The sequence below is a fragment of the Micrasema longulum genome, unplaced genomic scaffold (genome assembly GCF_059751315.1).
Source record: "Micrasema longulum isolate JH-2025_06_02 unplaced genomic scaffold, ASM5975131v1 h1tg000059l, whole genome shotgun sequence".
Lineage (NCBI taxonomy): Eukaryota > Metazoa > Arthropoda > Insecta > Trichoptera > Brachycentridae > Micrasema > Micrasema longulum.
Window position 1 is genome coordinate 669,772 of NW_028277266.1, and position 26,640 is coordinate 696,411.

General features: G+C 35.3%; 2 protein-coding genes across 2 annotated transcripts; both read right to left on the minus strand.

Annotated features, from left to right (window-relative positions):
* Nucleotides 1-1,321: 1,321 nt before the first annotated feature.
* defl (Integrator complex subunit 7) lies at nucleotides 1,322-25,463 on the minus strand. The gene is made up of 18 exons (XM_088230271.1): nucleotides 25,273-25,463; nucleotides 24,781-25,195; nucleotides 22,023-22,269; nucleotides 20,541-20,738; nucleotides 18,874-19,019; nucleotides 18,302-18,440; nucleotides 17,367-17,566; nucleotides 15,485-15,652; nucleotides 14,644-14,845; nucleotides 13,098-13,247; nucleotides 12,078-12,226; nucleotides 11,364-11,461; nucleotides 9,950-10,065; nucleotides 8,794-8,967; nucleotides 8,585-8,689; nucleotides 7,502-7,711; nucleotides 6,739-6,795; nucleotides 1,322-2,583 (listed from the first exon to the last, which is right to left on the minus strand). The coding sequence occupies exons 1-17, from the start codon at nucleotides 25,361-25,363 to the stop codon at nucleotides 6,739-6,741; spliced, it is 2,865 nt and encodes a 954-aa protein (XP_088086397.1). The 5' UTR covers nucleotides 25,364-25,463; the 3' UTR covers nucleotides 1,322-2,583.
* LOC148285118 (uncharacterized) lies at nucleotides 2,852-6,481 on the minus strand. The gene is made up of 3 exons (XM_088230036.1): nucleotides 5,230-6,481; nucleotides 3,250-3,262; nucleotides 2,852-3,020 (listed from the first exon to the last, which is right to left on the minus strand). The coding sequence occupies exons 1-3, from the start codon at nucleotides 6,390-6,392 to the stop codon at nucleotides 2,859-2,861; spliced, it is 1,338 nt and encodes a 445-aa protein (XP_088086162.1). The 5' UTR covers nucleotides 6,393-6,481; the 3' UTR covers nucleotides 2,852-2,858.
* Nucleotides 25,464-26,640: the final 1,177 nt, after the last annotated feature.

Consider the following 26,640-nt stretch of genomic DNA (forward strand, 5'->3'; position numbering starts at 1 on the left):
TTACATACAAGAACTTTAAAAATGTTAAAATTACATGTATAAATATTTTGGTATTTGAGAGAATGTTCTCTATTCTAATTTAAAAAATCAGTAACTTCTTTATGTTGGTAAACGTTTATTTTCTCTGTAGTACTTGCACAGCATCTTTAAAATAGACCAGCGTTGCCAACCCTACCGATTTTTTGGTAGATCTACGGATTTTGGGTGAAATCTGCCAAATTTCATAGAAATTCTACAGATTTACAACATTTCCATTTTTTCCAGTGTTTTTTTTTTACTATTTATTCGTCCCCAATATAGGCATTCCACTTATAAATGAATAAACTAAATACTCACTTTTTTCTGTTTGCTCAGATAGCTACTTTTTCTGCCATCTGTTTATTATTATGAACACTATTTAGCCTTCGGTCGTACATAATACATACGTTGATTGGTTAGTATTGGTAAAAAGTGATTCCTAGATATTTTCAAAGTTGATGAACTAAAATTATTTAATTTCTCTTCATAATTTCATAGTTTATATTTTATAATAATGAAACGTTTTTGTCACCTGCAACTATTCTGCTCAAATTTAGTAAACTATTTCAGCGATTAGTAGTTATTATTTTATCATTAAGCTTAAAATTAGGATAAACGTAAAAATATACCTTAATTATTGTGATCTCACTGGATATTGAATCCGGAACTTTCCGTGTGTCAGGCAAGTGTCAGCCATTAGTCCAACGGGGCCGCCATTTGGATTGATAAAAAAAAAAAAAAACAACTTGCATGTTTAGGGACATTTTGTAATGAAAAAGGTAAGGGAAACTTTAATAAATCTTCCCTTCCGTCCACCACCCCCACCCAGGGGATAGTGAATCTATCGATTTATTTTTCTTTATCTACCGATTTTAGCTTGATGGAGGTTGGCATCGCTGATAGAAACTGGCTTATGCACTGTTAAGAAATCATTATGGAAATCAACCAGTGTCAATAGTAGAGTAAACTAGTTAGACAGTTTTAGGAGTGGTAATAATTCATTAAAGCATTTGGAGTTTCATCCATCATATAGAAAATAAGCTGTTTATATAATAATTTACAATGGGTTAGATTTATGCTCCTATAGACAGAGTTGCGCATATTGTTTGGGAAGTTTACAACTTTACAAAATTCAAAAGAGCATTAAAAATACTGTATATAAACAGAACCAGTAAGCAGTTTTCATATAATAGACGATATAATGTTTATTTGATTATGACATATTTTTTTATACAAATTTTGGGAGCATAATACATCAAGAGTAGAGCCATAGAATGGTACAAATATTTTTAATTGTTATCACTTTTTGTTTTGTCTTTGTTATGAATTGTCTATGGCTTTTTAATTTTTTAAAGGTGCCACTATACACTGATTCGACATTCGTCTCTTGATTTGTAACAATTGCTAATATTAAGTATATTTGTCGCCGACAAATTATACTGTAAAATATTGCAAAAAAACATAGTTTCGTAAATCGTTGTTAGTCGCAGACTAAATTTTAAAATAATATAATGTGACTTTTCTGACGTTTTAAAAAATACTACCGAAGATCGCACCTTGTCGGCAACATTTCACAATGAGGAAGCTCAGTCATTAAAATTTTTATTTGTTAATATACCCCCCAAACTTAGAGAATTTTTTTTATATTTATTTTTATGCATCGTATTATCATCGCTATGAGTTTTTAAAGTTTAAAACACATATCTGAATAGTGAAACATAACTGAAAAGAAGCAAATAAAACTTGGGTTTAACTGGCATTTATTGTACGAATCGCTGTCTCGACATGACCATGACATCGCTTGACATGATTGGATTAATTTGTAGGAACGACAAAACAACAGTTTGTTTTTATTTCCGACATTTAAAAGTTCAACTATAATTTGTACCCCAACACGATAAACGTCAAAAAACATGGCTACTCCAGAATCTGGACATCTGATGCCGATCGAAATTACGATCGCCCATAGTTGCCACAAGATAACAAAACTATAATTCATTGGCTATTGCGAACACATGGTCACATAAACCTGTGACGTTGCAAACCAGTTCATTTTTATGAATTTTTTCATACGTTTTCAAGAAATTTCGCTGTACAATTAATTGCTCTGATTTTTACCGCGTGTGAGAAAGCATTTTTTATATCCAATTTCCCGTAGCACTGAACTTCCTCATTGTCAAAAATCAAGCGTTATGCAAAATTTGATGATCATCATTTGTCGCAGCTTGTCAATTGTCAAATGTGGAGTATGTCTGTAGGCACTTCTATAGAATTGACGTTACAATTAACAGTCTTTTGATTGCTATTTACAAGTCTGTAGCTGAGTTGGGTCGGATCGTGATCTGGGAGTAGGGGGAGTCAGGGCCGGGCGTGCGAGAGGGGGGGGCGGAAGGCGGCGGCCACAGCATGACAAGCCACATGGCCAGCCCGGCCAGCAGCAGACAGAGCAGCACCAGCGCCGCCCTGGTGAGGCCGCTGATGGTGAGGCTCCAGGACCGGCACTCCAGGCTGGAGGGGCGGATGGACCACAGCGGGAGGTCTTGGACGTCCGGGGGGCGGTTGCAGCTAAAATGCATATTTGAAATATTTTGAATTTTTATCATCAATCCCTTGCATACCAAATTACAGCACTAAAACCTGCCAATTATTCAATCCTAATTTTGTCTATGCATTTTATTATAATGCTTTGAGAGAACAAAACATATCGTAGTTATTGCTTTGCTTCAAATTTTCATGTCACTTTAGAAAATGAATGTGTAAAAAGGATCAACGTTTCGAGGTTCGCACCATGCTCTACCACAATTTGATTCTCATTTTCTTATAGTTATTCTCTAATATAATTATTTACAAATTTTTGAAAATGGTCCCCAAAAAATTTTGATATAATTTTTTTTTTTAATATTTGGGTAAATCATAATAACCAGAGACGGTAAAAACAAAATGGAACAATGTTTTGAGTATGTCCAAATGCTTGCAGACTGGCTGGATTTCCTCTCGAGGGAGTTATTCATATTAAAAAAATATATTATTATTATTATTATTTATTTTATTTAGTTCTATGATTAACATAGTCTAATATATATTTACAACACAATATTTACATCAATTTGTTCCAACAGAGAGGAAAAACATTTTTGAGAAGGGAATATTGAAGTCTAGGCATTTACAGGGCTTATGACCTGTCATTGGCTGGTTTAAGTGGCCACTTTACACACTGGTAACATTAATAACCGAAACCTGAGTGCTGCAATGGAACGTGTCACGCAAGTTCTTTAGCTGAGAGATGCGCCTTCTGCCTGCACTGCGTCTTCCTCCAATCCTTCCTCGTAGAATGACTTGTAAAATGTTATATTTTTCGCCTCTCATCACATGCCCCTTACTCGACTTTTCTATCCTGACTCGATCCCTTGTGAGTGGAATGTAAAAATACAAAATGGCTTATGTATGAATATTGTTACTATTATAACTGACACCATTTCTACTTGTGTTTTTTGAATGTATAAACTAGAAGTTCACAATGGAGTTCTAGTTCCAACTCTAATGTATGAGAGCGAAGTATGGAATTGGAAAAATGATGATAAAAGTAGGTTAAATGCTGTCAAAATGCGATCCCTCAGGCGAATGTGTGGTAAAACGATATAGGTGCACAAATTGCAAAAATAATTCTTAAAAAGCCCAGAACTTACCCATCAAAACTAGTATTTGAAGAACTTAATATACCAACAATTGAAGAAATATTTAATAAAGCCTCTATCTTACAAACTTTTAAAGAAAAAACAATTGAAGTGCAAAATTCAAGTAACTCTAGATTTTCTAATAATTTAATTTTGCACAGATGTAAAACAACAGCAGCGTTAAACCATTATACGTACATAGGTAAAATAAACTTCCGGAAAACTTAAAATCTATAAAAAATTATCAAACTTTTAAAACTAAAATTAAAAAACATTTAAGACTCACCCCTTCCTAGACTCCATACCAAAGAATGTTTATTTTTTATTTACCTTGTTTAATTTTAATTTTAATTTACTTTGTTTATAAAAAAAAAAAAAAAATGTGAAATGAACTCCCTCTCTAAACACAAGTATCTACTTTATTAGAGAGGTAGAAACGTTATATATAAGATGTTCTGTATATTTACCTATTCTGTATTTCAAAAATGTATTTTGTAAAAAAAAAAAATATACAATAAAAAAAAAAAATAAAAAAAAAAAATGTCGAGATCCGTGAACTGTGTAAGGTTGAGACATGCATTATCGACATAATCAAGAAAGGGGTGCTGCTTTGGTTTGGACATGTGGAGCGAATGGACAGCGAAAGAATGGCTAAAAGAATCTATGATGCGAATGTTTATGGATGCAGAAAACGAGGAAAAGACTTGGCACAATCAAGTCCATCAAAAACTTGAAGACTGACATGTCAAAAGTAGGAATAACCGGCATGCGTGCATGAGAAGATGTATGAATGTAGAGGAAGCGAGGTCTGTATTTTTTATTTTATTTGGGAAATCAACAATTCTAGATACATATTTATAGTAAACTAACAGATATAGTATATAAACTCAGAACTAATAACAGATTTCCACAAAGTATACAAAGTTAGTAAAGAAAATATATTACATATCAAATAAATACATATAAGTTTATACATATTAATTACTATACATATTTATTTTTAATTACTCTTACAAATTTTCTTCATTTTTAATATTGTTTCCATTTGTAAATACTCACTACAAACTTCAAACTTTAAAATATCTTTTTTTTACTTAAATTTTTATTATTTTTCCTTCTTTTTTTTATACTTTCATAATTAACCTTACCTATAATTGCTTTATAATATGGAAACTTCACTGGTCCATTAGAGTTAAGTCTAATTGTGTAAAATATTAAACTTTGTAACTGTACTGTATGTTACCTAAATAAAAGAAAATAAATAAAATAAAATATAAAAATGTTATTTTCATGTACTCGTAAATATGCAAAGATATATCATAGTGATATGGCGTTCTATCCTCTCTGCCTGCCCCTACGGAGAAACGGCGTGATTGTTTGTTTGTTTGAACTTAATATTAAAATCAAGAATCGATTCTGATAATATTGTATTTTGAGTTTTAAATTTCAATATTTGAATTTAAGAGATACAATTTTGCCATGTAAATAAAAAAATCATTAGGAGAGAAGTAATTGCGTAGAATGTATTAATATTCACCTGATAAATTCCTTGTCACTTTCTCTAATATTCAGCTGCAAAAGCCATTTTAGTTTACAGTCACAATTCCACGGGTTGGATCTGAGATCCAAATTAGTTAGTTGGGAAAACAGCGGCAGTAATTTCTCATCTAGATTCCGCAGTCCCGACCCCTTGAAACTTATATCCAGCACTGGAAAGTCATACCCATCGGGATTCTCGTGTACTGCATTAACACCAAATGCATAGGGACTAAACACTCTTAAATTCTTACAATACTGTAACTCGATTTTCGTTAGCGACTTCAGCGGATGGAACGTGTGATTTTTTATTTCCGTCAAGTTATTCAAGTCGTTTAGAATGAGTTCTCTCAAAGCTAAATTGTTAACGAAGTCTTTAGCAGAGAGAGAAGATACACGAGTATCGGATACATCGAGAGCTTCTAAAGTAAATGGTAATATTGGTAGTTCCGTCATAGGATTCCCGGCGAGACGTAATATTCTTACGTTGTATGAGGATGCAAAGAAGTCGGGACGCGAATTGGAAAAATTCACATAACTCAAATATAAGAATCTGATGCTCGGGTTTATTGAAAGCCCTTCGTTAGAAAATACATCCGATACGTTTGCTAAAAATACTCCTAAATCATTATTATCCAGTGATAAAACATCTAATTTAGGTAAATGTTGAAATGCGCGGTGTGCGAGTGTTTTCATCTTGTTTGACTGCAGGTATAAACTTTCTAGTTTATAGATTCCAAGGAAGACGTTTGCTTCTAGAAAAGCGATTTCATTCTCAGCCAAGTCCAATTCTTTCAGGTTCGGTAGATCTTGAAATGATCCAGTTGCGATCTTACGAATTTTGTTTCGGTGGAGCGAAAGCAATGTCATCGTGGAACTGACGAGAACTTTGGTGTATTTTATTTCTGTTATTTCATTCACAGACAGATCGAAACTGTCGATGAATTCCGGCAGGATCATGTCATCGCTTATCGCGGATAAATTTTTGTAGGAACACTTCACATTTACGATGAAGTAATCGGTGCCCAAAGCCGAAACTTCGTCGCAGTTACACGCATAGAGAGCATTCGTATCGCAGACATTAATTTTAGTATCTTGTCCGCCAGCGTAATGAACACACGAAACAAAACACGCAGCGTAAACAAATACGGTTATCGGTAACATTTTAAGGATTTGTCTCCATCTTATGGTAAAGAAATTCAATCTCAGATTGCAAACTAAACATATTAGACCGTAGGTATGATGAGTGGAGTGTTATCAGTATTAATAATTAGTGATAAGATACGCAAACACAGCTTATTCGCTGCAGTTAATATAATTAAGTTCCTCATATCTGTGAGTAAATAAACTACCTCATGAACTGCTTTTGGTACTGATAAGAATTTGGAGTGGATTATAAGTACCGTTATTAATAAAAGTGTCACAATCATTACTATTATTAAAATAGTTATTGTATGGATTATATTTGTAGCGTAATATTTAATCAATATATGTAATAAGTATTTCATACCTAAAATCTTCTAGCGGCTTGAGATTGAGCATTCTTTGCGCTGGGATCTTCCAAAACCTGCAACAACAAAAGCACATGATGACTATATTAACCAGACGAGACATAACATGACTTGACCTTATAATTTGTTTACATAACCCTAACAGGTTTTTAAAATTGTAAAGAAAAAAAAAATTAAAAAAACAAAATATAAATAATGATAATGTACGAGGCATCCAGAAAGTAAGGGTACTGTTTGGCTCTCGTGCTGTGAGAATTTTTTTTCCAAAAGTTGGCAACATCGATTGGTAGTGGGGGTCTCCTGAACACAACGAGCACCGGCGACCCTCATTAGTACCAAAACTTGCCTTGTAGTGTTTGTTTCTGTGAAAGATGTCAATATAAATCCCGCCAAGTGCGAGATGCCATAGACAAAGTAAACCAACGAATACAGCTGAAAATTTTAGCATACTTCAGGAGCATGTATACCAACATAATAATAATAACATAATAATTTTGACAATCGGACTCTAAAACCCGCAAAATTTAAAATTTCCCGTTATTTTCTGAACACACCTAAGTGAACACATTTTTGTATTTAAACTTTTAAATAAATAAATTTGTAAAAATTATCATTATTCGGTAGAGATGGTGGATGCCAGGAGTTAAGACGAAAATGAGCGGAAGGAGTTGAAAGAGGCCTATATCCAGCAGTGGAGAGTAGGCTAGAGAAGAAGAACCAGTTATGTTCTTCAATATTTATTCATTAAAATTCCGCCCTCACCTTGATGTTGAGCGTGTGTCGGGGGCCCGTCCTCCACAGGGCGCCGGCCTGGTCTAGGAGTGCGGCCTCCATGACCAGCAGCACCAGTGTGGGGCCCAGCGCAGGCCCCAGGGTGGCCCCCCCGAGCCCCACCAGCAGCTTGCAAGAGAAGAAGTCGTGCGCCGGCTTCACGCGCTCAGTGATGGTGAGAAATGGTGCCACAGGCTCGCCCTACCGAATAGAAAAAAAATGTTTTGCAAATTACATGTACTGACGAGTGTTTTTCATAATGTAGCGGGTCGTATGAAGATTTTCAGGCAATGGGAAATCTGATATAAAAAATGTTTTCTTAATATTATTATAAAAAAATAGAGCATTTAATTAATTGTTCAGCGAAGTTTCTCAAAAATTAATAAAAATAATTTTGATAAAAATGAACAGTCACTAGTTCTCCAAAATCAACCAATGACAAAGTGTTGTGATACATTTCCGGTTACCGGGAAGTCGCCAACCCACCAATCGGGACAACTCGCTGTAGAGAACTTAAGACGTCGACGGAAGAGTAATTTCAAAACCACAAAACTTTAAAAAAATCATCATCATCATCTTTCCCTATCCGCACCTAATGGTGCATAGGGCACTGCATTGTTACACCAATCGCAGCGTATCTTGATCATTTTTGCTACATGAAGGTAAGATGATCAGTCTTACGCTTCAGATACCAGTCCAGGGACTATGAAATATTTTAGTGTGAAAACACTCTATTAAATAAATATTTTATATTAACACTGTCGGGAATCGAATCTGAGACCTCTTGCATGGTAGGCAAATGCGCTGACCATTACACCACGAGGCCGACAAATCATAGCGCTGATAATACAATACTTAAAATATTAATTTTTTTGCTTAGTTTGATAGTCTACTGACAAATAAAAAAAATCACTGAACTTCCTCAATGGAGTTCCAATGCAGTGCTCTATACACCACTGGATGCAGATAGGAAAATTGTTTACACTGTGAAGATCTAATCAATAAAGGAGCAATTGTATGAATGATTCTAAAAGGTTATCGAGTGAATTTACTTATGAATTTCCGAGGACGTACCTTTGCATCCGGAGTACGCTGTACGTGAGCAGTAAGGGTCAACTGCACCGCAGAAGCCGTCCTGAACAGGCCGGCCTTAGGTCCACTCTGGATAACTCCTTCAACCTAAATAGGAATGTCAGAAAAAATTACAGAAAGCAAAATAAATAACGAGAGGATAAAACAAAAAAGCTAGTGTGTTCTACTTGGAAGGATTTATTCTGGATTACCTTGACAGTGAGGTGGTGTCCATAGGGTACCGAGTGGTGATCCTGTGGGGCGCGGGGCTGCGGGCTCACGGCGAGTCTCACCGTGGTGCTCTGTCGAGCTTGGAACAGAAATCGAGGAAGAGGAAGAGGAGAGCGGCATATCACCCCTGACTGCCTCCAAATTCCTTCCACTTGCTGGAAACAATATTATTGGATTATGGGCAAACGGCCTTTGTTGTTGTGATGATATCTTGAGTGAAAATTCGTTTCAAAATGCTGATTTTTAATGTAGATTTACTACAATAAAATAGACCTATTATGTTATATAGCTTGGAATTTTAAATTATGTATAATATAATTAACGAATTGCATGAGGCTTCTAGTAAAATCAGTCTGAATATGAACATTACAAAAACAAAAATTATAAGTAAAGAAAACAAGATCATCACTGTTAACAATAAAAACCTCGAAATAGTAGATGAATACATATATCTTGGAGATAAGATAAAACTGGGCAAAGAAAATCAAACAGTGGAACTGCCAAGAAGAATAGGAATGAGCTTTTGGAAAACTTTTTGGAAAAAAAAACATACTTGAAAATAAAGAGATTTCGATTTGTCTGAAAAGGAAAACATATGAATCATGTATACTGTCAGTGACTACATATGCATTAAAGACTATGGCCCTCACAAAAATAAATGTAGAAAAGCTCAAGTGCACACAGTGATCCATGGAAAGATCCATGCTTGGTATAAGCCTAAGAGACAGAAAAAGAAATGAGGAAATTAGGAACAGAACCAGAATAGCGGGTATCATGGATCGCGTAGCAAGACTGAAGTGGCAATGGGCAGGACATGTTGCGAGACAAGACCCCACAAGATGGATCCATAAAATTTTAAGATGGAGACCTTGGGAGAATAAGCGAGGTGTCGAGAGACCTCAAAAAAGATGGTCCGATGACATAGCTGCTGTGGGGGTAAAAATTGGCTGCAAGCAGCAACCGACTGAAAAAAATGGAAGGATATAGAAGAGGCCTATATGTAGCAGTAAAAGACAGAAGACTGAAGAAGAAGAAGTATAGTCTAAGCTTAACAGAGTTTCACAGTTTAAACTCGCGCTGTGTCAGTGGGTGCCCTACAAGGAATCTCTAATCATACAAAGTAAATAAATATTTTACCTTGTGCGTAATAATTGGCTTTATTTCTTGTGATTCCACCATTTTGGCGGATATCTCGTTGATCTTTTGACACGTCGTAATTAGAAGTTGGGACTCCAAACAGCAGTTTGACAAATCTAAAAAGAAAGGTAATAAATTAAATTTGGAAGTACGAGATGTTTTCAGAAAATAATGGGAATTTTAATTTGACAAAAATATAATATTTATTCCTCTACATTAATGTTGTCGCCTTCAAAATATTCCCCATTAGATATTATGCACTTGTGCCAGCGCTTCTTCACTTCTTAACACTTCTTAAACTCGATCTTTGGGATAGCCTGTAGCTCTTTCAGCGATGCGCTTTTAATGTCATCTATGCTTGTAAAACGACGGCCTTTTAAGGTTATTTTTAGAACAGGAAAAAGTCACACGGAGCCATGTCTGGCGAATATGAAGGTTGGGGCATCGTTGCAGTATTGTTTTTGGCCAAAAATTCACGAACTAGCGATAAAGTGTGAGCAGGTGCATTATCGTGGTGCAAAAGCCATGAACTGTTTTGCCACAAATCCGGGCATTTTTTTCGGATCTCACGCAAACGGCGTTGAACTTGTAGGACGTACTCCTTATTGACTGTTTGACCTCGTGACAAGGATTCATGATGCACTATGCCATTAAAATCGAAGAACACAGCATCACATCACCTTCACGTTCGTACGCACTTGTTGAGCCTTTAGAATGCCTCCACTAGGACGATTGAGCCTTCATACCCGTGTTTAGTTACCTGTTATTACATGTTTCAGTAATTGTGCATCGTTGTTGACTTCATTTAGTGATACCTGAGCAACATCCCTTCGCCGCTGTTTTTGTTCAAAATTCAACAATTTTGGAGAAATTTTGCTGCTACACGTTTCATACCCTAAACATTCGAAAAATTTCATGGCATGAGCAAATCGATATGCCAACATCATCAGCAACTTCTCTGACTTTTATGACCTGTCATTGGCGTGTTTAAGTAGTCACTATACACACTGTAATATTCATGTGTGGACATCCACACTTCTTCAACTCTTCCATCTGTTGACTTTTGTGAAGTAAAAGAGCTGAAACCTTACTGCGTTGCATACAGTGCACGGGGTACAGATAGGATAATGTGACGATGGATGACCTCCGAGGAATAAAGTGAATATTACAAAGGCGGCCTCCGTGGTGTAGTGGTCAAGACGCTTGACTCGCACACGAAAGGTTCCGGGTTCGATTCCCGGTGAGAACACAAAAAATAAAAATGTGTATTTTCTCAAGCCTGGGTGTTCTGTGATGTAATTCACCACTGTAATTGGGCCTCCTGGCCTGTTGTGGTGCAAAAAAAAATAAAAAATTCTTAATTCTTAATAAAAAAATAAAAAATTCTTAATTAATAAAATTCTTAATTAATTACCTTGGGAGTAAATAAAGTCAGGAATAGCGAGGTCCTGAAGGCTGGTGGTAGAAACTCTCTCCAAGGATTGTGCCATGAGTGAGCACATCTGTTGTAAACTGAAAACATATGCAAATATAAATATAATCATATTTATTAGAATACATTTTATTTTATTTATTTAAAATACAAACAGATGTACAGGTTATAATTTTATTCAAAAGGACTTAAAAAAAAATGAACACATATTAGGGCCTGCCATCCAATAGGGAAATATGATGGTTTTTTTAAAGATTAATAAGGGTCAAATACTACCGATATATATATTTTTTTGTACGTATTAGTAGCATATAATGGTTTTTTTTAATTCTCGCAAAAACAGTTCATTGCATTGGCCACGCCCCTAATACGTCAAAATTCGGTTAAAATTTTTACCTTTGTGACTGTTTAAATTCAAATAGAACATCATAACGAATCTTCAAATCTTAATTGTCATTCGACATTCTATTTTGAAGGCTTGTAATCAAATAAAATAATACATAAAACGTAAACGCAAATACAATATCTTATAGAGCAAAAAATTTTCATTCGAATGACATAACCTTTGTCATTTTGTTTTCCTTTTGATGCTCATTAATTTGGAAAAAACGGATGCAACTTATGTTAACACATAATACTTGAGCAATAAGAAACAGGACTAAGAAGAAAATAAAGCAAATATAAGACATTACTCACATCTGTAGGTGTTCTAACGAATTGGGATCAGCGTCGAAGCTCTGTTGATATAATTTACAATAGCCGTCAGCCAGGGTTCGCAATTCCGCTCCCGCTCTGCGTAGCTGTTGGGTGATATGGCCGCAGCGGAGAAATTCGTCCCGGCTAGTCTAAGACAAAACACTATCATAATTCCTCTATCCGCAGTGTGCGTTGGATGTACTCCAAATGTAGTGTAGATTTTAAAAATATTTATTTTTTAAATTTTATTTTTTACATACTTTATTGTTTGTTTTTCTTTTCTTTAATTAAAAAAAAAAAAATTATGCAGGGAGCTCCTACAGCAGTTGGAGATGCCAGAAAAAAACGATGTTATGTTTCGGTGAGTATTTATTACATGTTGAAAAAAATACAGAATTTGGTTATGAAACACGAGAGTAATGCTCATAACTGAATTTAACTGATCTAATCTACTTCATGTCTGAACTGAACTCCACTGAACTACTGACTGATGGTACCTAAGAGAACTACTGCTTTTATAGAAGTTGTCTATAGTGATCTCTTTACCTCTGAGTGGGGTATAGAGGTAATCTACTATTTGCCTTACCGTCAGCAATTTGAAGGCTGTGCTAGGTAATAATTATTTTGGATGTTTTAATTATTATATTATTTACATACAGGAAATGCATGCTTCACTTTCGGCACTGTCTTTAAGAAGATAGTAGATCTGACGAAAGCGAGCATTGGTTTCTAGGTGAGTCGTAAGACTGATTACCTTCATGATTAAGATACGATATTTTTTTTTTTAACAAATAAACATATGGGCATGAGCCGTATGATGCAAGGGCAACACTTTGAAGAAATGTTGCCATTGTAAAAAATAAATATTACCATAGACAGCTTTATCGACGAGTCAATAGAGCTGGCTGCGTAATATCTCAGTAGATAGAGATAGTAGAAGAGTTAAGCATACTTTGATATGTGCCAAAGAAAATAGCGTTTATAATCGCCTCCCAGATCTGTGCAATAAGTGAGAGTTACCTGAGCTTGGGAGAGGGCGATGGCCGGAGGAGGCTGAGCGCAGTAGGCCCGACATACGGCCAGCACGCGGCCCAGGGCCCCCAGCAGCTCCCCTCGCAGGCGGACATACTCCCACTGGAAGGGGGAACACTGCCCCCCGGACCAACCGGCCTGCGGGAAAGAAACACATAACCAATATTCAAATATGACATGCGGGACAAAAACAGCCGAGTGAGTTTCCGGATGGTCAATGCGCCGATCAAAAGATAACCGCTGAGCGGGATTTTGATTTTATGATTAGATTGCAAATTGTGTATATATGCTCGAACTCCGATGCAAAATGATCACAGATACCCACCTTGTACTGGAGCTCTATACCTAATTTTAAAAATATTCTCGCAATCAGGCGCATGCAGGAAAAATGTTATTAACGGGGTTATTCCTGTCATCTGAACAGAAGCATGTGATGACAGAACGGATTTTTTAAAGAGTATAAATTACAATTACTTAAATAATTAAAAATAAAACTTTATTATGAATATTTAAAGCATTTTTTTATTTATTTAACTTTTTGTACATAATGTTATTTGTACATTGGCGGGCTTATTGCCAAATGGCAATTTCTTCCAACCAACCAATAAAATAAAAGTTTTATTTTTATAATTCAAGTTATAGAACATATTCAATAGAAAAAAAAAAGATTAAAAAGTTAAAAATAAAACTAGAAATAAACGTATTTGTTTATAAATTACCTTAAATCAAAACTATTACTCAATGGGAAAAAGGAAAAAAGAGGAAAGAGGAAAAAGGAAAGGAGGAGAGATTAAGGAAGAGAAAGGAGATGTTTCTTCAGACGTGATTTAAACAGAGATAATGTAGCAACATCTTTGATGGTGGATGGGAGATGATTCCACAGTCGAGCCGCATGGACACTATATGAGTTAGAGAAGAAAGAGGAATTGTGTATGGGTATTAAGAGAGTGCCTTGAGAATGAGAACGAAGAGGTAAACCATGACTTTGTGGTCAAATGTTTTACTAAATGTTATTAAATATTTGTATATAACCACTTACCGACATTTCTATGTCTACCGGTTTTGTCAGGACAACAAATAAACCAACATACAAAACCCACTATACACCTTCACCATAAAAATATAATGTTGTGGGAGAATTTAATGCTGTGGGAGAATTCAATGCTGTGGGAGAATTAAATGCTGTGGGAGAATTTAATGTTGAGGGAGAAATCGTTGGAATAAGAGGGAGGAGATTTTTATTTTATTTTTGCACCACAACGGGCCAGGAGGCCCAATTACAGTGGTGAATTACATCACAGAACACCCAGGCTTGAGAAAAATCCCATTTTAATTTTTGTGTTCTCACCGGGAATCGAATCCGGAACCTTCCGTGCGTGAGTCAAGCGTCTTGACCACTACACTACGGAGGCCGCCAATGAAGGATGAAGGGAGGGGCGTGAGTTTAATAGGTATAGGGTGACCATTACAGTGAAAGTTACAGAAAAAGTTATGTGCAGATTAGGGTTTGATGATATTTAATGTGATATAAAACCTTCAGAGCAGCCATGGCCTGGTGGTAGAGAGTGCCGGCCTGGCGCACGTTCCTCTGTAGCAGGCGTGGGGTGGTGGCCCTGGTAGTGGCCTCTGCCCTCGCCACCAGCTGCAGCGCCCCCAGCCAGTGGTGCGCCAGCTCGCTGCCGGCGCGCCCGCCTACCTGGGACAGGATGTCGGCCGCTATCGCGTGCTGTCCGTATCTGGAATAGAATAATTTTATTCACCATTAAAACGTACCGTATTTTCTCGATTATAATCGATTTTTTTTTACTATAAGCTACAAAGTCATACGATCATAATAAAAAGGATTAAAAAATAGGCATATTATTTATGTACATCGCCATCAGTGTGATATTTCTTCAGATTCAGCGTCATTTTTTTCTGAATCACTTTTTCATGAGTCATTGCCTACATCTTTCCACAAAAAGTTATTAAATATTTGTTTCATTATGTTAAATTTACATCCTGTAGCTCTGTTTCTCTGCTTTTTTTCATACACAATAAGTTTTCTGTTAAACTAAAATCATAATATTGTCTTCTTACATTTTAATCCGTAATTAATGACTATATTAAAAAAATATATATATATTGGAGAGACTTTGACAGCGATTGTAAGACGCCATCAATTGTAAAACACACTTCTAATTCAGACACCAAAATAGGAAAAAGCATGCGTCTTATAATTGAGGTAATACCGTATATTATTTATTTATTGAACGGCAATAGAACCAGAATTATGGATGAGTATTTTCGACCTGACAGCCACTTCCGAATAGGGAAATCAAGCAAATATTAGTAGGTCGGAAGATAGAGGAATTCATAACGGGGTTAAAACAAACCTCATAGCAGCTCTGGCGACTCTGAACTGGACCCAAAGGTTGGTATCAGCGATGGCAGAGTTGACAATTGCCAGAACTTCGTCGGGTAAGTTGTATCCTGCTACAGATTGGAACACAACCGTGCACAGAATCACTATTATGTCTACGTCAACACTTGATTCGTCATTTCTGAAATGAAATATAACAAAATCTTGTTTAACATGTTCGCAGACACAGAACTAGGTAAATAATTATTGTTTTGTCAAAATTATTATAATATAATAAGTATGACAAAACCACCCATTTTGACAAAAACGCAACAATTATTAAACTCAAAACATGTTATAACTTTTTTTTTATTTATATCCCTACAGAGATGAGGTAGAGTTTTTTTCAAATTCAGGATTATGGATATTCGAGCATTTACAGGGCTTATGACCTGTCATTGGCTGGGTTAAGTGGCCACTTTAAGTACTACAACATTCCCCATTCCGCTTATTAGCGAATATCCACACCGGTAACATTTTTGATTTTTGTATTTATGTTATGAATTTGAGAAACCATCCACAAGCGAGTTGGAGAACCATCTTTGTATTGATATTGAAGTTAAGTATTTTAATTAAGCAGATTACTTTATTTTATGTAGTTAAGACTCTTCCGAGTTAAATTAAGTACTAGTAATCGCCTGCAGATGACTCTGCAATTTATTTTTACTTATATTTGACCAGATCTTATTACACAACATTATTTTTGGTACGTGTACTTGTACAAATTTGGATTTTCTCCCAATGATGAGGAAGAATTTTTTTCAAATTCAGGATTAGGGATCTCTGTAGGGATATAAATAAAAATATATACCTACTCCCCCTTGGGAGAAAATCCAGATTTGTACAAGTACACATACCAAAAATAATGTTATGTTATAACTTAATTAGCCCTTAGTTTGATAAACCAATAACAGGTATCATCGCTCTCATAACATCCTCAGACTGGTATAGTTTTTAAGTAGTTTAAACTAATTATAAGTTCTTATAAGATGTAACTTCTAAAAAGGCCTCTCCGTCTTGCGTTCCCCGGCACAACTTCTACATATCCCTCATTTAGGTCCAGACTTTTACATTGCGCAGCCAAAAAAAGGCCTTTCATAGTGATATCCTGGGAAATAATAAATAGGTTTCTCTTTTCTTTCTCTGACGGGTTTTCTATAGGGGTCGCCTTCCCTTAGCTAGGTAGGCCCCGTTATTTGCCCTCTTACTATCTGCTAAGACACTGCTGGTAATGTCAGTGGTCACATTGGCGGGGGTTCGTGAACCCTAAAGACCACTCGGGGACGCTAGTGAGTAGGACTTTGTATTTCTTTATTTATTTACGGACTTATTCAGTCCATTTAACAACAGTATATACATTTTTTTATAATATATTGATTGTGTTTAAAAAGGCATGTTTCCAAATTTTCTCAGGTACAATTGAAATAAAATACAAGTGAAGAAAATTAAAGCTAGGACAAATTTAAAAAATAATAATGACTTGGACCAAAAAAGTCCAGATCTTGTCTCGTGTTTACAATGTGACACAATCGGGACATTGGTGCATGCAAGTCATAGTTTGTGCTGTGCTGATCAAGGAACAGCACATTGTTATTTCGCAACCGGCGGATTGGAACATTGAAAGCCACTTGTTCCAGTATCGATAGTACATCAATTAGGCAATTTATTAAACTAGATTAAATTAAATTGCTGCTAATGTCATGTGCTGCGCAGTTTGGATTTTCGTGTCACTTTATAGAAGTATATCTTCCAGCAAGACATACACCACCGCCACAATACCAACCAATGAAACCCTAAGTTACAGGTTAAGATTTTTTTTATCTAAATAAATAATAATAGGTTTTTAAAATTCTTACTGCGCAAGCTTAGATCGCATCTTTAAGGTCCTAATAACATTAGTCAGCACAGCCCGAACGTGGTGAGGTCTCCGAGACCCGATGGCTCCCAGGGCTGTGGCCAGAGCCGATCCTCTCTTCCCTGAACTGGATTCCAGCTCCGTCCCGAGGAGATGCACCAGGCGTGCGCTTTGCTCAGAACTGCACTCACATATTTGAACCTGGGCAGAAAAATCAAGTTTACTATCAGAATTTTTCATCATGCATTAGTGATCGTGTTTGTGGACCGGCAAATATTCGCTCTTTAATTTTTGCATCACTAATTTTAGAAAAATTCTGTTCGAGGTACATGAAACCAAGAGTGTTGTCTATGGTTTTAATAAAATTCTACGGTGGATGGAGAAATTCCAAATTTATATTTGAAAACAGGATAAGAACTGCATTCATTTGTAGTTGTGAGACAAAAATCACGTTGACCAATGATTATTCATAATGGGGTAAACATAGTTTTGCATTGTGTTTTTTTCCCACAAAACTGCAAATACTTAGACTTACATAAATATTCCTTTCTCAAAAATGTTAATTATTCCTTTTGAATTATCAAAGAAATAATTAAGATTGCAACCATTAGAAATGAAGCCGGATATTTATTATTGTGTCAGCCTCGAGGTGTAGTGGTCTCGGGTTCGATTCCTGATATGGTTGACCAAAAACATATTTAAAAAGGTGTTTTTATGCAAAAATATTTCATGGTCCCCTGAAGTGAAAGACTGATCCTTACCTTCACGTAACAAAAATGATTTAGATGTACCAATGCAGTGCCCTATGCACCATTAGGTGCGGAAAGGGAATGATGATGATTTATTATATAAAAATACTGTTTATAGAATGAAAAACCCATATTTTAAAAAATTTTGTTGTCCCCTCAGTATAAAATTAAGCTTTGGTTTACTCACAACACATTTGAGAGTCAGCTTGAGTTGCGGAAGATGTTCATCCGGAGCCTGTTCAGATCCTTGTCCGAGGAGAATGATGAGAGATTCCAAACTTCCTATCAGCTCCTCTATATCGTGGACCGGGAGGGATTCTTGATAGCTAGCGAAAGTCGCACAGTTATCTTGATTAGTTTATTTCAAATAATTTAACTATGTATTGATTGATTTGGTGTTTATTTTGTAGAACTCCATATTTAAACTTATAATATAAGAAACCAAACACTGATTTGAGTCTACCTAACACTTTATTTTATTTTTACAAATATAAAACAAAAATTTCGTGACAATTGTTTCGCCTTGTTCATTTTTATACAAATGTAAAGATTAGATGGATTCAAACGAATGTGAAGATTAGATAGATTGTCACGAAAATTTTTGTTTTTACATTTGTAAAAATTAAATAAAGTGTTCAGTAGACTCAAATCAGTGTTTATTTTCTTACATTATAAATTTAATTATGTGTCAAAACAGTTGAGGCAGCGAGGAGTAAAAAAAAATGGTAGGTCAGAAAAATTAAATTATTTGAAACTCACCAGTGAATGGCTATGATGGTAAGGATATGGGCTGCCTTAGAGGCCACTTGGAGATTACTGCTGTATAAACTCTGGCGGCACAACTCCCTGACTGCCGAGTCAGGGTGCATATTCCCCTGCACCATGAGAGGCTCTTTCATCAGTATCTGAATTCATGTTCATTTTCACAATGTATCAAAATAATATTTTTCTTATTTATATCACTACAGAGATGGGTAGAATTTTTGTTTCAAGATTATGAATATTCGAGCGTTTACAGGGCTTATGACCTGTCATAGGTTGGGTTCAAGTGGCCACTTTTATGTAGAATTCTACAACATTCCCCATTCCGCTTATTAGCGAATATCCATATCGGTGACATTTTTGGTTTTTGTATATATGTCATGAAACAAGGAAAGCTTTCGCTAGCGCGTTTGGAGCGCCATCTATGTATTTGATATTGAGGTTAAGTATTATATATTAAGATACACATACCAAAAATAATATTGTGTAATATTTTTCTATTTTACTTCATGTCAATATTTAATACACACAATGGGGAGGTTCAGTGATTTTGTTATTTATTTGTCAATAGACTATCAAACTAAGCAATTTCTTTTTTACATATGGATGCCCAATTTTAAAAAATGCCTAAGTCCAATTTTATCAGTTTTAAGTTGGCAACACTGCCGTGTAGAACAATTTGTGAACTATACATTTACCTAATTAATTTTTCAATTAAGAATACCCATTTCGAATTTTGTACTTGAAAAATTATATAAAAAATATTTAAATTTCGAAAAATCCCTAGGTCCTAAAATCTCTTAGTCCAAGAGTTTTTTCCTTGAGAAGAAATCCCTTAGTCCTTCAAATACTTAGACTTAAGTCCACTTTTTTACAAGCAATAATTTTGTAACTTAACATGTAACAATTTTGTATTTTTTTATCTTAAAATAAAGAAGAAGAAAAACTTTACAATACGTATTTTCAATTTTCCGAAATTCTGTCATTGAACATTTTGGGAACAAAATAATCACTTAAACTTATCTCAGAACTACAAAAATGGACGTAGGCATTTTTTTAAATTGGGCATCCATATATAGTATTATCATTGCTATGATTTTTTAGTTTTGCAATAACTTCGCTTGTGCCGCCACGAGTTGTCGTCGGTGAGTTGTGTTGCCATTTTAAAGGAGAACCAAGAAGCTGTCAAAATACATTAAACATTAAAAAAAATTAGTAATCTATCCTCAACTTGTGACGTTTTAAAGTAATTCATTTTTAAAAAATTTTTCATACATTTACATGAAACTTTTCCGTACAATTAAATGCTCTAATTTTTATCTCCGAAAACATTTTTTATATCCAATTTCCCATAGCACTGTCCTCATTTGCATAAATTTGAAAAATATATACACATAATGTTATATTATATTAAATTAGGAGGACTCTTCTAGGCAGGTGATGTTGCAAGAGTGGAGTAGAACTGATTACCTAAAGGGCTTTTGTACATGACACAGTCAGGAGACCTAAACTAAGGTGCTTGGATTGTGTGGAGAGGAAGGCTGTTTTCTTGGACATAAAAAATAGAAAGAAACTGCTCAGAGCAGAAACCATGGCAAAGGGAGACATTTGGACAACGAGGGTCTTTAATGGATTGTAACATAGAACCAGTAGAGTTATTTCACCTGTGTGACTCCTAGGCAGTGCGCCAGGGTATCGGAGTCGGAGTGCACTAGCGTCAAGGCTCGTCCGGCCAGGGTGGAAGGAGCGCTGGGCGGCCACAGGTTGGCTCGCCCATCTCCCGCTAGCCGGCGCAGGCCACTTACTGCTGCACTCCGCACCGAGGCTCGAGGAGCCCCGAGTTGATCCAACAGCAAGGTGACCTTTAAACACATAGATCAGTGTATATGGAACAGACAACATAATCACGTATACCCATATTTAGTTGCATAAAAATGACACAATTTACATATAATAACAGTTTACTAGTCCCAATAATATTTAATAAGAATGGTAGTTTATGTAGTACCTTTACTATTAATGTAGTACCCAGCGTTATTCTTTGATTACGAACAGACCTTAAATATAATATTTTATGAAACGAAATCAAAGAGAGTGGGTCCTCGATTAAGAGTTTACATAAAAATAATAGTAAAAATATTTTATAAATTGTTTTTTAAAAAATTGCATAATATTGTATAAATATGCAATTGACCACAATATGATATACAATGCAAAAAAATCTGCCGTACTTATATTTAAACACAAGACGTCACTTTCTGAGTTCGTGCACCCATCACCACCTGTATTCCTAGACAACAACAGTTTAACGGTAACTGCAAAAGTCAAATATCTAGGGCACATACTGACTGATAATTGTAAAGACGATCGGGACATAGAGAGACAGAGAAGAGCCATTAATGTCAGGGCCTCTATGCTAGCGAGACGCTTCTTTTAATGCAGTAACGAAGTGAAGAAAATCATATTTACTTCGTATTTGACGTCCATGTATACAGCGGAACTTTGGAACAACTATACGCAAGGAGCGTGGAATGAATTAAGGATCACATATAACAACTCATACAGACAATTATTCGGATTGCCTAGGTACTGCAGTGCCTCTGAAATGTTTACAGCTGGACGAATAAACACCTTCGCTGCCCTGCTTCGGCAAAGAGCCTGGAGCCTATGGGAACGCCTAAAAAACTCTAATAACGAAATTCTCCAAGCCACTGCAGAGTGGATCCAATCACTGTTGTTCGAGCGATGGCGCGATATGTTAAGACCACCATAAGTGCTGCAATATAAAATTTTATTTTACGTTTATATTTATGTTTATTGTTAAATTTATGTTTATTGTTATATTTTTGTTTATATTTATATTTATGTTCATGTTTATATGTTTATATGGTAGAATTGGCTCTGCACTTTATAGCCATTTTACTGGAATAAAAAAATTTAAAAAAAAACAAAGTGAATGTTTTCTTCTCTTTGACTGTTGACATACAATCTTAGTTTCCTCCACATTCTTACATCTTGTTATACATGCCCTTTGGTTGTGTCTGGTTTTTACATGGCCAGATTTGAGTTTTTGATCTACACAGATCGCAGTAATGTCGAGAGCTTATATAGCACTGACCCTCATTTTAAGAATAAGAACCTAATACCTGATCTGGAATATCTATCAGCGTGGATGCCGCCAAGTCAGTCAGGGTATGCAGCATCAGCCTCACGAACGGTGCGGCTGGAAGTCGAGGGAGCAGGTCCGTGAGGAGCGCCCGGACGGGGCCCGCAGCCTCCACCGAGTGATGCATGTGGCGCAGTGCCGGGAGCAATCGCAGCTTCATGCCGGCCGGGGTGGCTTGGCCGCGAATCATCTCCGATATTTTGTTGCACATTGATACAGCAAATGCCCTGTAAAAAGATTTGAATTTTACTATACAATTCACCTGTGTCAACATTATAGTATTATATATGATTAAATGCTGCAATGGAAATGGATTTTTTATTTTCAGAAGAACAGCGTTAATTATTTATATTTAAAAATACATGTTATAATTTTAATTATCCACAAAGCCAGGATACTTTTCATTTATTTATTTATTATATAAATTTATTGCATAAAATTAGTAAACATATTTCATAACAGGAAATCTATATAAAACTAATGAATATAAAATGAAAACGGAGTGTTCTCTGTTTACGAAAGTCTCCATCTAACATGGCTCAGCCTGTTCTAAGATGGAGATTTTTATCTTTTAGAGCATAAGTAGTCCTATACTATTAAAACAATAACATTAAAAAAAAAACTATAACTACTTAATTAAAAATCGTTATTATACAAATATAAAGTATATATATGTGCCAAGAATACATGTTACTTAAACAGTATAATATGTAATAAAAAACAAATATAAAGCAATGAAATACATAAAAATATGTTTTTTTTTTTTTCATTTATTTTTTTTTGCACCACAACAGGCCAGGAGGCCCAATTACAGTAGTGAATTACATTACAGAACAACCAGGCTTGAGAAAAATCACATTTTAATTTTTGTGTTCTCACCGGGAATCGAACCCGGAACCATCCGTGCGTGATACAAGCGTCTTGACCACTACACCACGGAGGCCGTGTGTAGTGTAGTGTAGTGGTAATATGTGTACCAATTATATAAAGTACTACGTTTTTTGATTTACATATATTTTTCAAAAAAATCTCTCGATACACTATTTATATGTGCAGTTACTTTTATTTTAAAATTTGTTTTACATTTTGAGTCTTTTATATTTGGCAATAAATTATTAAATATTATTGGAACAATTACATTATATTGATTTTTACCAAAGGTGGTTGATAGGACAATACAGATCATTTGTATTGCTGAATGAGTGTTTATATTTTCATTAGAACATGATTTTTTTTAAAACAGGTTTATTTTACACGCATACACATAATATTGATGTTTTTTTGTAGATATTTCTTGATAGAACTCCATAGTCAATGATTTAAAAAAAAAACTAATATGGAACAATACAGATCATTTGTATTGCTGAATGAGTGTTTATATTTTCATTAGAACATGATTTTTTTTAAAACAGGTTTATTTTACACGCATACATATAATATTGATGTTTTTTTGTAGATATTTCTTGATAGAACTCCATAGTTAATGATTTAAAAAAAAAACTAATATTATAAAATTCTTTTTTAAAATTAAAATATTTAATTTGACCAATAAGCGCTTTGGCCTAAGTAGTTCTTCATCTTCAAGACTATTGTTTACAACACTTTAAAACTATTTTTTACTGCCTGGATATGGACAAAAGGAGTTTAATTTAATTTACTTCACAAAAGTTGAGTTGAGTTGATAATTTAAAAGAAAAGTTTTTTTTTTAAAAGGAATAACCCGCTAAACCTCTATTTAGAGGCTTGTCAGCGGGTAGGAAAGAGGGGATATGGAAGGAGGTAATGAAATATACACATTAAAATAAAAAATCTTTCTTGGATTTTTTTTCTTGCAACTGGCGAGAATCAAACCCGCGACGCCAGTTTCACAGTTGGCCGTCTAACCAACTGCGCCATGGTGCCTGTCGATTATTATTTAATTTTCAGTTTTTATTATTTAAATTGTTGTGAATCTTCCTTGGTCGTTCTCGTCTCACATTACCGTTCATTTTCGCAATGTATACTTGTTTTACCATCCTTTCGTCGTCCATTCGTTCTACATGACCAAACCATCTCAGAGACCCTTTCTTAATCTTATCAATTATACTTGACTCAGATTTACACTCTCGCCCGATTTCATCATTCGTAACCCAGTCATACATTGATTTCCCACACATTCGTCTAAGAGATCGCATTTCAACTTCGTTAACTCAACTTTCAACCTTCCTCTGCCGATTCCATGTTCCACTTCCATACGTAAGTGTTTGGACTAAAACTCCATTCGTGCACTGCCAGTTTAGCTTCGATTGACATATTTTTATTCGCAATTACTGTGCTTAGTGCGCCGTTCATTTTGTTGCCCGCATTCACTCTCCTTTCAACATCTTTTTCTACTCTTCCATCTCTTGAAAACATGCTTTCCAGATACACAAATTCTTCTACTTGTTCAAGACATTCATTGTTTACATTTATTATGCAGTCAGTAACCTCACTTCCCCTTTCAAATACCATCACTTTTGACTTACTTTCGTTCATCACATACATCATACATTCTAGAGACTATTTGTTGCAAATCCCCGTTGCTGCTTGCTAACAAAACTGCATTATCAGCATACAACAAGCAGCTTACTGAAAAATTATCAATTTTCGCTTAAATACCCATGCATTCTATCTCTTTCATACTGTTGTCCATGTATGTATATGTCCGTGTACACTAATAAAATAAAAGAACCGTGAAAGTGTTAAGTAAAATATCGTACTTAGATTGCGCAGCGAACTGTGATGCTGAGTAAATGGCCGCTTCAACTTCCACACTGTCGTGGCTGTCCAATCCCCTCCTAATGGCGTGGTGCACATGTTGCTTCTCCGGTATAATGGCGGCCACTGCTCCGAGAGTCTTCAAAGTTAGAGCCCGCGCAACCGGATCATTGGAATGAGTTACACTGAACACTCTCCTCACAAACTCGTCAACGTTCAATATCTTATCTAGGTGTTTCTCACTCTGTTGGCATACTCTGAGCACCCAAAGACGTAGAAAATTGTTCCCCATACGAAACACATCCGCCAGTTTTAAAAACGATGAGTTTATCAAAATTGGAAATGGGTATTTTTCAAACAATCGGGGAAACCGCACAATGGCTTCGCATTGCTCCCCGACTCTGGTAGCTCGCAATCCTAAAAATAATATCAAACGCCAGTTAAAATACTTCAAAGAAAACAATAAAGTGAGGTTAGATAAAGTTTTTTTTAACCTTTATCGAGTTCTGTCAGAGCAGAATTCGCATCTTGTTCTGGTTCACTCATTCCAGAGTCATTGAAGGAATTTAAACGGACGCCAAACATTTTATATTTTATAATAAATTAGTTTAAATATCAAAATAAAAACACCGCTACTTTTCTACATTGACGTAGATTTGAATCCATAGATTAACACAACCTATTTGACAGCAACTGATAAACATAGACAATAATATATATTAAAGGTCGAGACAGACTGGGAGATATCAATAGACAATGAAATTGGTGGGTACCTAATTAACATTTCCCATCCCGGACGGTCATCCTTGCCAGTGAGTTTTTGTGAAATTTTTGTTTCATTGGGAAAAATAAAAGACAGTTACGTATTATTTAAAAATCTAATAATACCTATAATCACATTTCGACCAATGAAAAAGCATGATTGTTTTTAATAATAATCTACAGAAAATACACAAGTTAAATGAATTATTATTTTTAATTTTAAACATTACTGAAATGATAAGGGAAATTTGACCAAGTACTCAGTAGGTAACTACTTTATAATATCTTGTAATTACTTGATATATTTTTATTATTATTTTTACCCCCATACATATTGGAGGTCTTTTTTAACATAACGAGACATATTTTAATTAAATTCTTACCCTAAAGACCTTCTTCTCTTTTATCATTTTCCATTTAAAGTTTCTATATACTCCCCAAATATTAAACTCACATTCGGAGTTGAAAGCCACCTACAGCCCCGGTGTGTGTTCAATCTTATTAGGTCGTCAAGATTAATTAGTTGGAGAATGATCTACACTGATAAATCTCGGTCAAATTTACCAACCCACGCAGATGCGGCCATATATACGGAGGATACCCATTTTTGGTAAATAAAAAAATGCAATTTGATGTTTATGGTCAAATTTTTTTTTGGTGGATCCCAATCAGATTCTTTCCTTAAATCCCTTATAATTTTGACCTATTTATTTCTTTCCTGTCAGTGCATCCCCGTAAGTAATAAGAGCTTCACGATGAGCCGCTAGGCGTAGTTTGACATTTATATTAGAATACGAATTATTTTAAGCTTTGGAACAAATATTTACATGTGAAAGGTTACACGATTCCTTTAACAATATTTATCCGAGGGTTTTAACACAATCATGACACAAGAGGGCGTTTTGGTTTCAATTTTAAACGTCACAACCTGCTGGTGGTCGAAAAACGAATAAATACACGTTGAGCACCCCTGAGCGTTCGGGCATCAGTCAAGTGTCATCATTTTTAAAGGCTCGGGGCGCGTCTATATGGTCGATGGTTAAAACCAGTACATATATTTACTAATAGATTTCTACACTCCAACAAGTAACTAAATATGT